Raw genomic sequence first — 13,255 nt, 5'->3', positions numbered from 1 at the left:
GGGCTGGTCAGGAGGTCAGCTGGGCAGCAGGGCAGCGGGACAGCAGGGCTACGCTGCGGAGGGGCGGGGCTGCGGGGCGGGCTGCGGAGCGGGCAGCGAAGCAAAGCGGGTCAGGGGGGCTGTGGGCGGGGCGAGCGCTGAGGTCCGGGATAGGCGGTGGGCGGGACTGCGTCCGGGGCGGGGCCTATGAGGGCGGGCTTCGGGAGAGGCGGGCCCCACGAGCGTCCGTTGCTAAGGCCGCGCAGCCCTGGCAACCGGGGGCGGGCCGCGCAGGCGCCGCGGGCGCTGCGGTGCATTGTGGGATGGGAGTCCGGCTCTCCGCTGCGGCCGCGGGGACCCGGCGGGCGGAGCGGCGCGGGCGGGCAGCCGCGCGGCGGCACCACCATGAACGCGGCGGTGGTGCGGCGGACGCAGGAGGCGCTGGGCAAGGTGATCCGCAGGCCGCCGCTGACGGAGAAGCTGCTGAGCAAGCCCCCGTTCCGCTACCTGCACGACATCGTCACGGAGGTGCGCGCCGGGCGGCGTGGGCCGGGCCGGGGGGGCGCTGCGCCTGGAGGTCGGCTGGGAGCTGCCGACCGGGAGCGCAGGGCCGGCTCCTGCCGGGGTCCCGCCTCGGGGGCCCGGGGATTGGACGCGGGGCGCTGTGCCTCTGCGCGCCTCCCCGGCCGAGCCGCGTCCAGCCCTGTTTACGTTTAATTTGAGACTGGGCCTCGACCGGTCGCCCAGGCTGGCCCTGAACTCGCGATCTTCCTGCCGCGGCCTCCCAGGTAGCTGGGGTCGCGGGCGCCCGGCCCCGGGAACCTTCCCGTTTCTTTCCTACCCACAGGCGTGTCTCTTCAGAGCCCTTCGTGGTTCTGTTGGCAGAACCGATTGTGTGACTTCCCCTCTAACCTGTCATTCCCCTTGGTTGCCCTGCAGCGTTCTCACGTGGAAGGTGCTCCGCAAGTCCTGGGAGGGTGGAGTTATTCTTTAGGCTCCCTCCTCAGAGTTTCTCTCACGACTGCTTGGTGCAGTCACCGGAGTTAGAACGCTTAATAAATACACGAAGGAGAATAAATATGTTGGTTGTAGGGGAACCTGAAAGGAAAGCTGTAAAAATGTCGTTTGATATTTGTTGATAAACTGCACAGCCTGCTTTAACTTGAGGTTGTTGTCGCTGTGACTTTCTCACTTAAGGACGGTGAATTTCTCAATGACAGGACGGTACTGATTTGTTAGTGCATCTCCAGTGAGCTGCACTGGGTACATAGAAATTGCACAACAAACATTCACTGTTTGGCAGTCTGTCCAGGTGCTTAGTAACTCAGGAGTGTTGCCTCAAGGGGTGGCAGCACCCATTTCAGGGTGCACCAGAGGGCTCAGGGGCCCCGGTGCTCTCTGGGACTTAGGGGTCAGATTGCAGGCTCCCAGGGCTCCTAGCCTCACGGCGTGAGGGTTCTCATTCCGTGTTGATTTTGGCCATCCTACTAGCTGTGGTGTGTACTCTCCTGGAACGTGTGTCTCTGTCCCAGACCTGCTCATACGGAAAAGCTCTGGGAATCACCCACACTCCTATTTTGACTGGTGGTCCCCTTCTCTTGGATTGCACAGCTCTTACAGCCTGTCCTGGATGGTGTATGGGGAAGGCACCCAGCTGTGTAGAGAGTCCCATGGGAGCCGGGCAGTGTGCTCTGTCACCACCACTCTGTGAAGTAGCAGGTGCCATCCCCTGATCCTGAGGGAGCGAGGAAAAACTGTTGGAGCTGAGGCTGCAAAGCTATACCTCATTTCCTGTGCTGCTCCTGGCAGCTCATGAAATGTAGGGCCACCCGAGGAAGGCACTTGGAGGGAAGAGAAACTTTGAGGGGGAGGGAGCCTAAAGAATACTTCCATTCTCAGGACTTAGGGAGGACCTTTCAGTGAGAATGCTGCAGGTAACCAAAAGGAATGGCAGGGTTAGAAGAGGGGAGTGCCACAGGGGAGTTTGCTCACCCTGGGGGAGCTTGTGGGTGGGGCTTAATGACCATGTCCTGGTTGGTCCAAGGGTGTTTTGTGGGATGGAGGAGGAACATTCAAGCAGGAATCCACTCTGTGGCCTGGTAGGCAGGTATGCAGTGAGGTATATGCTCCATTGGGAACAGGTCTGCTTTTCTTCTAAACTTTTTCTAATGCTGAAATTAATTTCTTTTTCGGTGTCGAGATAAATGCACTGACACCTGCTTGACAAGGCGTTAGAATGGCTGACATGCTGAAAAGCATTTTTAGATGGTGGGTGGAGAGTGTCCTGTGAAGATTCTTACTGCCCCTGAATGTCTTGTTCAAGTCAGTGTCTAAATATGGAGCTGTAGCGAACTAACAGCGTTTTTCATTAGGTTAAGCAGGGTTCTGTGATGTTGTTTCTTGTTGCTTCCAGTTACTGCTCACAATTTAAACTGTCTGCACCCTGGGAAAACCTCAACCCGGAAGAAGTGAGCACTTGTCAGGAACATTAAGGGTGGGATGCTTTTAAGAGTCCGCATTCTAGCCATCTTCTAAGAACAAAGCCAAACAAAACAACGCAGTAGTTGGCTGACTCCCAGGCCTGTCTTTTGCCATTGGTTTTTAAAACCTGACTCACAGTAATAAAGCTACAGCTGACCCAGGACACACCTGATATTTTCTGTTCTGTTTCATTTTTTAGAAAATCCATTGTTTTGATTTTTCAGTAACCCTCACATTTTTAATAACTCTGACCTTAAGATATCCAGGATTCTGGGTGGGGGACAGGGAGGGACAGAGCAAACCACAGCCCTTTCAGGATATTTCAGGGTTCAGGTTACCTGAGGGGGAGGGGCAGGTAGGAGGAGAACACAAGTGATGACATAGATGCATGGTACCCCACCATCCTAAGAAGTGAGGAGGACCCATCTGGAGATTCTGGTTTGGATGCCCAGGCTAAGCTCTTCCTTTTCCTTCTGGTCTCCATTCCTGCCACCGTGCCTGGGGGACTCCAGTGAAGCTCAGAGTGGCCTGGCCTCTCTGTGTTAGAACTGCCCGGTCTCGTAAGCATAGTTTGTGTCCCTAAGTGGTTGCAAAGAGCCTCTGGGTCAGGCCCTCCAGGACTCTGGAGGCCTCAGACTCCTGCTGTCTCACACTTCTCTGGATCCCTTGAAAATTTAGAAATACTGACCTTTTATAATACAACAGAAACAATTCGTGAAAGCTTTTAAGTTGGCTGATGGGCTACATTAACCTTTGAAATACTAATTCTGCTTTTCAGTTGATAAATTAGCACAACATGCTCTGGCCACAAACAAGAAGATTTATTCCATCCGAATTGTTCCATCCCTCATGGAATAGATTTCTTTGATTGGTCAAGTGCTTCCTAAATGCCCTCTTCCCCAGCTCTTCTGTTAGCTTCTGGGTCCAGTTTAGGTCTGGTCTCCCCTGGGAAGCTGTCCCTGGCACCTGGGCCCTCCCCTCCTGTGGGCTGCCCTGGCACCCCTGGGTGTTGGCACTCTTTGTGCTTGCAGCCACAATGTCCTGAGGCCTGGTTGTGTTCTGCGCCACAGCGTCCTGCACTCATGACGTAAACATTTGTCGAGAGTGGACAGTGAGACTCCTGGGCGCTGGTGGGGGGGTCAGCGGATGTCCTGGGAGGTGCATGAGTTTCTTTTTTGTGTTTTGAAGGTGATTAGGACCACTGGGTTCATGAAGGGCCTCTACACAGATGTTGAGATGAAGTCAGATAACGTCAAGGTAGGTTGGCGTGGGGGCTCCTCCTCTCCCTGTCCTTCCCCTGAGTGAACAGATTGTTTTAGGCCGCGGCTACCCCTCGTGTGAGGAAAATGCTGTGTGTGGTGGGGAGACGAGGCCCTTTAACTCATGAATGGCATGGACCTTTCTCATTTCATCTTCTTGATTGTGGCCAGTCCGTGTTGTGCTAAATTTATCGACTGAAAAGCAGAATTATTATTTCAAAGGTTAATGCAGCCCATCAGGTAACTTAATAGCTTTCATGAATTTTGTTGTGTTATAAAAGGTCAGTATTTCTAAATTTGTCATATACCTAAAAATTGCTTTTTCTATAAAGAGGATCTATCCCATGTCTTTCAAACATTCTGAGGATAATGCAAACTCTTTGAAGTATGTTAATATTTCTATTTTAATGGAAACATTTCAGGATAAAGATGCAAAAATTAGCTTCCTCCAGAAGGCCATAGATGTGGTCATGATGGTTTCAGGAGAGCCTTTGTTGGCAAAACCAGCCCGAATCGTGGCCGGGCACGAGCCTGAAAGAACAAACGAGCTGCTTCAGATAATTGCAAAGTGCTGCATCAACAAGGTAATGCTGCTTCAGATCATTGGAAAGTGCTGCATCCACACGGTGACACTGCAGCACTGGCATTTTAAACTTAGTAGTGCTGAGTGGCAAGAAGTGGAGGGGGAGTGAGTGACTTAAATATCGTGGGAGGTGTTTAAGGGGGAGTTCCAGTGGTACCCATTGACCCTTGCACTTTGAGTTGGGTCCCAAGTATTCTGGAGCTTGGAGGTGCAGGAGGAGCTTCTGTGATTGTGAGCCAGGGCCTGCAAAACACAGGATGGCAGACTTTCTGTAGTATGTGGGGCCTCGTAGGTGCTTTGCTTTTGGCCTGGCGGCCCGAAGCTGTCTTTTGAAGCTGGTGCTGCCTCCTTTGAGGACAGCGTTTTACCTGCCCAGGGCGAGGGGCGCTGTAGGAGCTGCTCCTCAACTTCCGTCCTTGCCTCCCACACCTGTGCCCCCTACTCCAGGCACCACAGGCCTGCACTGGGCTTGCTCCACCTCTTGGTGTCCTAGCCTCAGAGCGTGCTAGTTTTTAGGGAATGAGGTGGTCGAGTCACCTCTGAAGGCCCTTTCTGCTAGGGCCCTGATCCCAGTGGAGGTGGAGAGGTTTGTGAGTTGTTGGTTTTCAGCTTTACTGCTCCTGAACCACACTCACGTCCACCCTGGGCAGCATAGGTGGGACTGGACCAGGACTTAGTGATGAATCATTAGTCATAGTGATCAGGAGACACAGGGCTTTGTCTGTGATAATGACATTTTCTTTTAATATTTCATTCAAATTTTACTCATACAAAATCTGTCGAATGAACTCCCCTTGCTGGCGTTTGTGTTGTTGCCCGTGCTGATCTCGTTTTTGCCTTGCCTTCACCTCCTGGCCTGTGGAAAAAGCTCTCCAGCGAGGACGCAGTGCGGAGAGTTCTGGCTGGAGAGAAGGCGGACGCGAGAGGAAGGGCCTCCCGGACCTCCAAGCCTCACGAGTCGGACAATAAGAATGTGAAGGAAGACGACCCGAGAGCTCACAGAGAGAGAGAGGTGACTGCAGTGGCGCATCTTTAGGAATGAAACGGTCTTTTTGGAGTTTAGGTAAAAACGTTTATATTTATATATACATGTATTTTTAGGATAGAAGAAATTCAGAAGTAAAAGAGAGAAGTACAAGCAGAGATGGAAAACAGAGAGGAGAACTGAAAGAAGAAAGCAAATCAAGAGAAAAAGAAAGGGGCAAGGAGAAGATGAGGGACAATGACCGAGACCGACACAAAGACGCGGAGAGAGACAAGTACCGGGAAGGGGAGAAGGAGCAAAGCAGGAGCAGGGCCAGGCAGGAGCGACAGAGGGACAGAGACAGAGGCAACAAGGACAGAGACGCAGACAGGGACAAGGAGCGGGAGAGGAGGGGCGAGGCAGGGCGGGAGAAGGAGCGGCTGAGAGACCGGGAGCGCGACCGCGACCAGGGCAAGGACCGGGAGCGGCGGAGAGCGAGAAACGGGGAGCACTCCCGGGACCCCGACAGGGAGAAGAACCGAGAGCAGGAGAAGCTGGAGAGAAAGGTACCGGCCTGGGAGCTGGCTTTTTGGGGGGAGCCGGCCGTTCCTGAGGGTTTCCTTCCGCTGCGGTGTAAAACTGCGCATTCCTGGTGGGAGCCCGCCAGGTCACGGTTCTGCCAGGGCCTGGTTGTAAACGCATGGCCATCCTTGAAGAGCATGGTGTGGTGGCCCCCCGGGGGCCCAGAGGACCAGGCCGGGCTGGCGGGGTCTTCAGACCAGTGAACCCTGGGTGGCAGGACAGTCACAGGCCTTCCTGGGCCTCTTTGTGAGGAGCGCTGCCCTGGGGGTGGCGGGAGGTAGCTTGGAGGAAGCTGGGAAAAGACCGCGAGGCGCTCGCTCTTTGTGAGCTGATTCCATTTTCAGGGGTTGAGTTCATTTGCCCAGTTGCCCTTGTCATCTTGCCAGATGTGCCGAGATATGTTGCTTTGCACCTCTGTGACGTGGCCTGCACTTGTGTTTGGTGGAGCTGGTCCCTGGTGTCATTGGCGGTGGCGTTTCGGCAGGGTCAGTGGCCGTGTGGTCTCTGGAGCTCGGGCACTACTGAGTTTGTTAAGGAGTAGAGACACCAAGTCTTTTGGACACTGGCAGATCGGTACAGTAAGACTTCAGGTTACTGTAACCCTTTTTATATGTATTTATTTGTTTATTTATTAGTTGTAGTTGGACACAGTACTTTATTTTGTTTATTTATTTTATGTGGTGCTGAGGATCGAATCCAGGGCCTCGCACGTGCTAGGCGAGTGCTCTACCGCTGAGCCACCACCCCAGCCCCTGTCATTCTTGTTTAATGGAATTTTCAGGTAACTTTACGACTGGCCAGAAGCCTTGAGTTTCAGACTGTGACTTCTAAATGTGCAAGTTGCCTTTCTAGATGCCCTTCTTGTGGGACATCATCCTGGGAAGACAGGACAGTCGTCTGGTCTGTGGCTGCTGGCAGGGGAGGCAGAGGTCTGGCCTGGCTCCTGGACTGCCCAGGTGATGCAGCTGGGCAGTGAGAGGCAAGGCCTGTGCTGGCCTCCAGCTCCCTGCCCCACTGGCCGTCTTGTTCAGTAGTGCTGCCTCTGGGGCATCCCTGTCCCTGGGAGTGGGCTCCACAGGACTGACCTTGCTGGAAGTCTGTAAACTGGTTTTTCTCTGCAAGTCGGTATAAACTTTTCTCTGCCCGCTGCAGCAAGCAAGGGGGCACCTATCCAAAAAGATGTGGTTTTGTTAGCATTTGAAATCGGTATTCTAGGGGGGACTGTCAGATTGTAGTCTTCATAGTATCGCTTTCCCTCCATTCACGTCTGGAGTAACTAACACACCCTGGTTCTGTGCCATAAAGACCTGGGGGCCCTGGAGGGTGAGAGTGCAGCCTCCCTCTTTACCACTTTTTAGCAGCCTGAGAAAAAGTATTTCGCCCTGATCTGCTTTTTGCAGCTGGCGTGTTCTGGTATATTTGTAGGTGCTGGCATGTTCTGGTATATTTTTTGTGTGCATGAGACAGCCCCTGAGTGGACAGCCTCCTCAGCAATTGTGGGTCTTCAGATAGAGCCTCCCACATTGAGTTCACTGAAATTGCCAATGCTGCGATTAGTCGCTTTAATAGAGAGAAAGAAAATTCTAAAGAGAAATGTTTGCAGGCTGATGTTTGGGATGTGAGAGCCAAGTGGGAAAGATGGTTTTGTTGAGAAGGGCTGGAGACCACAGTGAGGTGCAGTGGATTTGCTTAGGTCTTTCAGGGATTCTGTTTGCCTGGCCTTTGTGAATCTGGGGTGTCTTTGTTAGCTGTGCTGATCTGGACAACAGCAGCAAGGTCTCCTGGTCAGAAGCGCCATGCAGGAATGAGCTGCCATGAGGTGCCTCTCAAAGAACCTGGTTCAAGTGACTTGTAAAATGGCCCTGAGGATGTCAGTCCTTAGTGGAGGCAGGAGATGGCAGTTCAGGCCCTGCAGTGCCACATCACTGCCCGCTCTGGCCAAAGCCTGACTGTCTTGGAGGGAGGGCGACAGGAGTGCGCAGGCTGCCCAGACAAATTCTTTCTTTTATTTTATTGGTAGTCCTGGGGGGTTAGCTCAGGGCCTTGCATGACGCTGGCAAGCACTCCACTACTGAGCCACATCCCCAGCCCTTTTTATTTTTCTTTGGAGACTGGGTCTCACTAAGTTGCTGAGACTGATCTGGGACTTGCCATCCTCCTGCCTCAGCCTCCTGTGAGTTGCTCAGGTTATAGGTGTGCACCCGGCCTGCCCATGGTTTGTGTGGAGGACCGTAAGATAGAGACGGAGGCATCCTGAGAAGTCAGGGGTGCTATGGGGGTATGGTGTGGTGGCTGGAGCCCAGGTGCCAGGTTAGACTGGCCGTCCATGAGCCCCAGATGTCACCCTACATGGTGAGCACATGAGTGTGGCACCTGCTGGGCCCCCTGACCTTGGGTGATGACCACCTGTACCATCTGATGTGTCTGTCTGAAGAGCATGTTTCATTGTTGAAATACTAAACGGGTGTCCTTTGACATCCTGTGTCCAGATGTGTAGATGGCGTTGACAGGAGTCATGTGGCTTAGGAGGGTGCCTTCCTGACTGTCTGTCTGCAGCCTTTGCTTATGAAGAGTCACGCCATTCCAGTTGCCCCGTTATTAGAAGATGCTCAAATATCAGAAGACGGACAAATATTTTGTGGGCCCTGGAGTTTAAATTCATCCCATCCCATTTCTGCATCTCCTGGGCTGTCATGGTCGGGGGCTTGGCCTCTGCGTAGTCCCCTGCCAGGCAGGAGTGTTTGGTGTCCTAGCCCCGGTGCTGCTCGCCAGGAGCACTGAGGTTCCAGCAGCAGTGACCGGACGGGCTGCTCAGGTCTGTGCAAAGGGTTGCTTGTTTGTACGTCAGTATCATGGACCAGAGCTTGATTTGTTTTTAGGTATTACAGATGTGAATATTTCCAAAATTTGAAGGAAAAAATATATATATATATATATATATATATATTTTTTTTTTTTTTACAGTCAGCAAGTTCAGGGGAGATATCTAAGAAGTTTTCAGATGGATCCTTTAAAGACTCCAAGGCGGAAACAGAGGTAGAGTTTAAACAACAGTTTCCAGAGCTGTGAACTGGAGTTGGGTCGTGGATGTGTGTCCTCCCTGGACCAGTGGGGCTGTGGCTGGGGAAAGGCTGTCTCAGGAATGGTGGCGTGGCATACCTCCTGGCACGTGTCGGGTGGTTTCTGGGCCTGCACCTTTGGTGAGTGTGATGTGTGGTGCTGAGGGGAGGTGGTGACAGGGGCATTCGGGGTGAGTCAGGAAGAGGACTGAGTTGGGGGCTGGTGGGGAAGGGAGGGCCCGCTGAGGCGCTCGCTCAGCTTGGCCTGGCAACTCTTGGGACCCCACAGTGTTTCCTGTGGCTGAGGTCCGCTCGTGGCCTGTCGTCCCCGTGAGGCCATGCTGTAGAGGTTGGCAAAAGGGACCCTTGAGAGCTTAGCTGACTTCCATAATTGTCGGACAGTAGGGACATGGAGTCAGCCACACGAGGGCTGGGGGCCACCGGGGCTGCTCTGGGGAGAGGGCGTGAGAGTGGAATCATGTCAAGGGCGGGCGGGTGGGTGTGCTGCCTTCTCCCACCGTGTTCTCTAGAAACACAAGGTGAGAGGTTTTACTTTCAGAGTGGCATACAAATGCATTTAAGTAGTTCAGTACAGTCGTGTGTCACATGGCAGTGTCTCAGTGGCGGACTGCACATCCAGAGGTGGTCCCACACTGGTCCCACATTCGTCCCACTGGCATCTCAGTGTGAGCAAGTGCCCTCCAGGGCATTGGGCCTTGCAATCCTCTGACAGCTGTGACCGGCATTAAGCACGTGTGACAGGCAGTGTTTCTCGAGCGCCCTTAGCAGATTGCTGAGCTGCCTGGGGCTGCACAGAGAAGCCTGTGTGGAGGCTGGAAGAGGTCTGGACTCCTTCTCAGGTCCCGAGCATGTAACTGCACCGTGTGGCAAGTCCCCTAAAGCCTGTGCTGCTGCTGCTGTTTTCATACTTGGTTTCCTTGGGCAGAGCTTGAACAATGAGTCTGGTATTGCTGTGTGAAGCTTCCATTGATTTTTGTCTTTTCTTCTCTCTAAGGCTGAGATTTCCACGACAGCGTCCCGGTCATTGACATCAAAAACATCAAAACGAAGATCCAAAACTTCAGTGGAAGGTACTGCCGAGCTGACTGTGGCTGCAGATGTGGGTCTGAGCTCTGTTGCCTTCGTCCCATTCTTTGGTAGCAGACTCGTGGCTGGTCACAGGTCTGCCGTGCCTGGGAACAAACAGTGGGGGGAACGCATGTGTACACACTTGTGTGAACTCACACCACTCAGGGCAAAGCCGCCCCTTTTGCTGCAGACCTATGCTGGAACTTAAAAGGGGTAATTGGATTTTCGTTTTCCAGAGTGTGTGTTGGTCGTCGGGCTGCAGGGTTCTTGTCTTTCCCATTGGGCATGAAGAGCACGCAGGCAGATGACATATGTGCCTGTGGTTAAAAATAGCAGGAGTGAGCACTGGACTCATGCAGAAAGCTACGCTCACAGGTCTGGCCTGGGATTTGGCTGAAAATGGAACGTTACTGTGACACACCAGCAGTAGGACCAGAGAGGCAGGGAATTCAGGGCTGTGCTGGCCAGAGCCGCTCTTGCTGGAGGCTCTGAAGAGCAGTAGTGGTTTCTGAAACACCACGCTTTCCCGAATCCTGTAGGTTAGTGTGGGACAGCGTGGTAGTTGGAATTATCCAGAAGTGAACTTACATAAGATCTGTCCCTTCCCAACAGTCAGTCAGTGATGCTCTAGGGACGTCCTCTTGGTGGTGCCCTGTCCCAGCCCAGAGGAGTGAGCGCTGGCACGGGGCTCCTCTATAGGTGCCCTCTGCCCACCCTCCAGTGTTTTAAAGGCTGATTTTTTTGGTGGGTACTGGCACTCGACCACTGAGCCACATCCCAGCCCTGTTTTGTATTTTATTTAGAGACAAGGTCTCACTGAGTTGCTTAGCGCTTTGCTTTTCCTGAGGCTGGCTTTGAACTTGCAGTCCTCTTGTCTCAGCCTCCCAAGCCATTGAGATTACAGGTGTGTGCCACTGCGCCCGGCAAGGCTTTCTGATTTTTTTTTTAAATATATTTTTAGTTATTGATAGATATTATTTTATTTATTTATACGTGCTGCTAGGAATCGAACCCAGTGCCTCACACATGCCAGGCAAGTGTGCTACTGCTCAGCCCCAGCCCCAGCCCCAAGGCTTTCTGATTTTGATAGACAAAAAATTGGGAAGTTTAATTCCTAGTGAGATTGCATTTTTTTCATGTGTGTCCCTAGTTTTGATTGGGGTCTTGGATTTGTCTGTTCTTTCCTGATTCCTCATTGACTGTCTGGAGATGCAAGAGTTCTTGTTATTTTGTGTGAACTCTTTGTATGTTAAGGACCTCAGCCAATTTTTAAGTAAGTGTGTTTTTTATATTTTTGCGCTTCATTTGTACTAATTATGTTCAGTTTGGTTTTGGATTTGCCTGAGTGCTTAATTTTATGTGCTTGAAGCTTTTGGTAATTTGTGTAAAGATTTGTGACTTGAAGATTTGTGTTTTAGCATACATTTTAATATTGAGTCTTTGTATTCATCTCTTACTTTCATTCCTGGCATATGCCAAGGCGCTGACTTATTTTTTTAGAATTCTTTGCCTGCTGTGCCAGGATCACTTGCTAATTAAGGGTGCCTTTCTGCCTGATGGCTTAGTTGCACCCGTCAAGGTCTGGGATCTTGTTCGCTTTCCACTTTCACTGGTCTCTGTTTCACTACTGTTTCTTGTCAGTGTTCTTTTCAGAAAAGTTTTAAGCCATTTTACTTGCTTATCTGTTCAGATGAATTTTAAAATTGCCACATGACTCAAGAGCCCCCTGCAAAGGGAGCAGCCACTTCTCAGAGGGTGGCTGCCTCCAGCTGCAGTCTGCAGGGTCTGTCCAGGTGGTGGCTCAGTCGTTGTCTGTTTTCGTGTTTGGAGATGCTGTCTTCCCCCCTGGTTGTTAGTGGCTTGTTGGTTTCACTGACTGCTCTCACTATCTGAACTCTAGCCTTGCTGCTCATCCTGATCCAAGGGATCTTGGTTGCTTCTTCGGGTTTCCCGAGCTCACAGCTGAGGCATCTCCATCTCTGACAGGCAGGGTTTTCCTTCGTCTGTGTGTACGGCCGCCTTCTGCCGTGGGCTCTTTCTTTCTGGGTGCTCTTCAAGAGTTTTCTATTGGAGACTGCACCCTTGACGGCAGTGAGCTTCTCAGCGGTCAGCAGTTCAGGGGCTCCTGTTTTTGCTGCTGGCTGGCCAGGCACTGACCTGGCCCAAGTCTGCCCCAGCAGAGCTGGTGCTCGGCCCAAACCTTTGGCCTTGCTTGGGTGGGTTGGTATCTGGACAAACATCTGGACCCGGGGGTGCTCAAGGCATGGGACCTCTGTGCCCTGCATCTACTAGAGTATGGCACATGTTCATAGGATGAATGTGGACAGCCATACTAGCCTAGAACCCAAGGCTAGTCCACAGAAGAGTAGGATAATTTTTGCTAAGTCATGAGGAGTGTGTTCTAAAGGAAGTATAACTTGGAATTAGTGTGTTTGGTTTCATTCATTTGGTAACTATGCAGCATTACAAGTTAAGTGTAATACATGTTTTCGTTGTGCAATTTCATGTCAGGAAGAAGGGACTCTAGAACCAGTGAACACAGTCTTTCCCCAGAAAAAGAACGTAACTCTTCCTACAGTAAAGCTAAGAAGGAGCATGCTGGGAAACAGCTCGGTAAGACTAAGCCATAGTGGGACTGAGAGCGCGTGTCCGCCGGGGGCAGTTGTTTGCCACCTGATTCTCTGCCTCAGCGCCATCACAGAGCAGGGGAGCCTCAGAGGGTCACGTGGGCCTGGTCAGAGTGGAGGAGGGCAGGAGGACAGCTGCTCCTGGGCCACAGGGCTGTTCTCCGCAGCCAAGGGTGTGCTACCCTAAGTCTGCCTGGGACTGAAATTGTCCAGTGCAGCCTTCCTTTCTTTATTTGGAAGACATTTATACTCATGAGGAGCCGAGAGGGTGCCTGTATTCATGTTGATTAGTGATGAGGATTTTTAGTGAAAAAGAAAGCCAGGAGAAGCAGGAGGAAGGGAAGGCAGGGAGGGCCTCTGTCTGGGGACATCTGGACAGGTGACTCGCTGGGGAGGAGGACCTGCAGGTGTCCAGGGATCCTGAGCAGAGACCTGAGCTGCTGGACTTGCTGCATGCAGGGCAGGAGGCCCAGCCGTGGAGCTGGAGAGGCAGGAGGGGCAGTGTTGGGGGAGGGGCTGCCCCAGCAGGGGCCTGGGGCCTCTGCCCTGTGTCTACAGGTGGCTGGTGGCTGGAAGACCTGGAGGGCTTTGAGCAGGACAGACAGAGGACAGAGTTAGGGTGTGTGTTTCAA

At 52.4% G+C, this 13,255-nt stretch overlaps 1 protein-coding gene across 1 annotated transcript in view; it reads left to right on the top strand.

Annotated features, from left to right (window-relative positions):
• Positions 1–311: 311 nt before the first annotated feature.
• Positions 312–13,255, top strand: part of Traf3ip1 (TRAF3 interacting protein 1) — a 48,590-nt gene continuing 35,646 nt past the window's right edge. The window contains exons 1-7 of the mRNA XM_027951752.3: positions 312–507; positions 3,649–3,717; positions 4,142–4,303; positions 5,171–5,314; positions 5,404–5,832; positions 8,813–8,884; positions 9,923–9,998. Of these exons, the coding sequence (XP_027807553.2) occupies positions 385–507; positions 3,649–3,717; positions 4,142–4,303; positions 5,171–5,314; positions 5,404–5,832; positions 8,813–8,884; positions 9,923–9,998 (1,075 nt within the window). The 5' untranslated portion in view covers positions 312–384. The remainder of the gene's footprint in view (positions 508–3,648; positions 3,718–4,141; positions 4,304–5,170; positions 5,315–5,403; positions 5,833–8,812; positions 8,885–9,922; positions 9,999–13,255) is intronic.

The sequence above is a fragment of the Marmota flaviventris genome, chromosome 11 (assembly GCF_047511675.1).
Source record: "Marmota flaviventris isolate mMarFla1 chromosome 11, mMarFla1.hap1, whole genome shotgun sequence".
In the NCBI taxonomy this organism is placed as follows: domain Eukaryota; kingdom Metazoa; phylum Chordata; class Mammalia; order Rodentia; family Sciuridae; genus Marmota; species Marmota flaviventris.
This window is presented reverse-complemented; position numbering and strand designations above follow the sequence as displayed.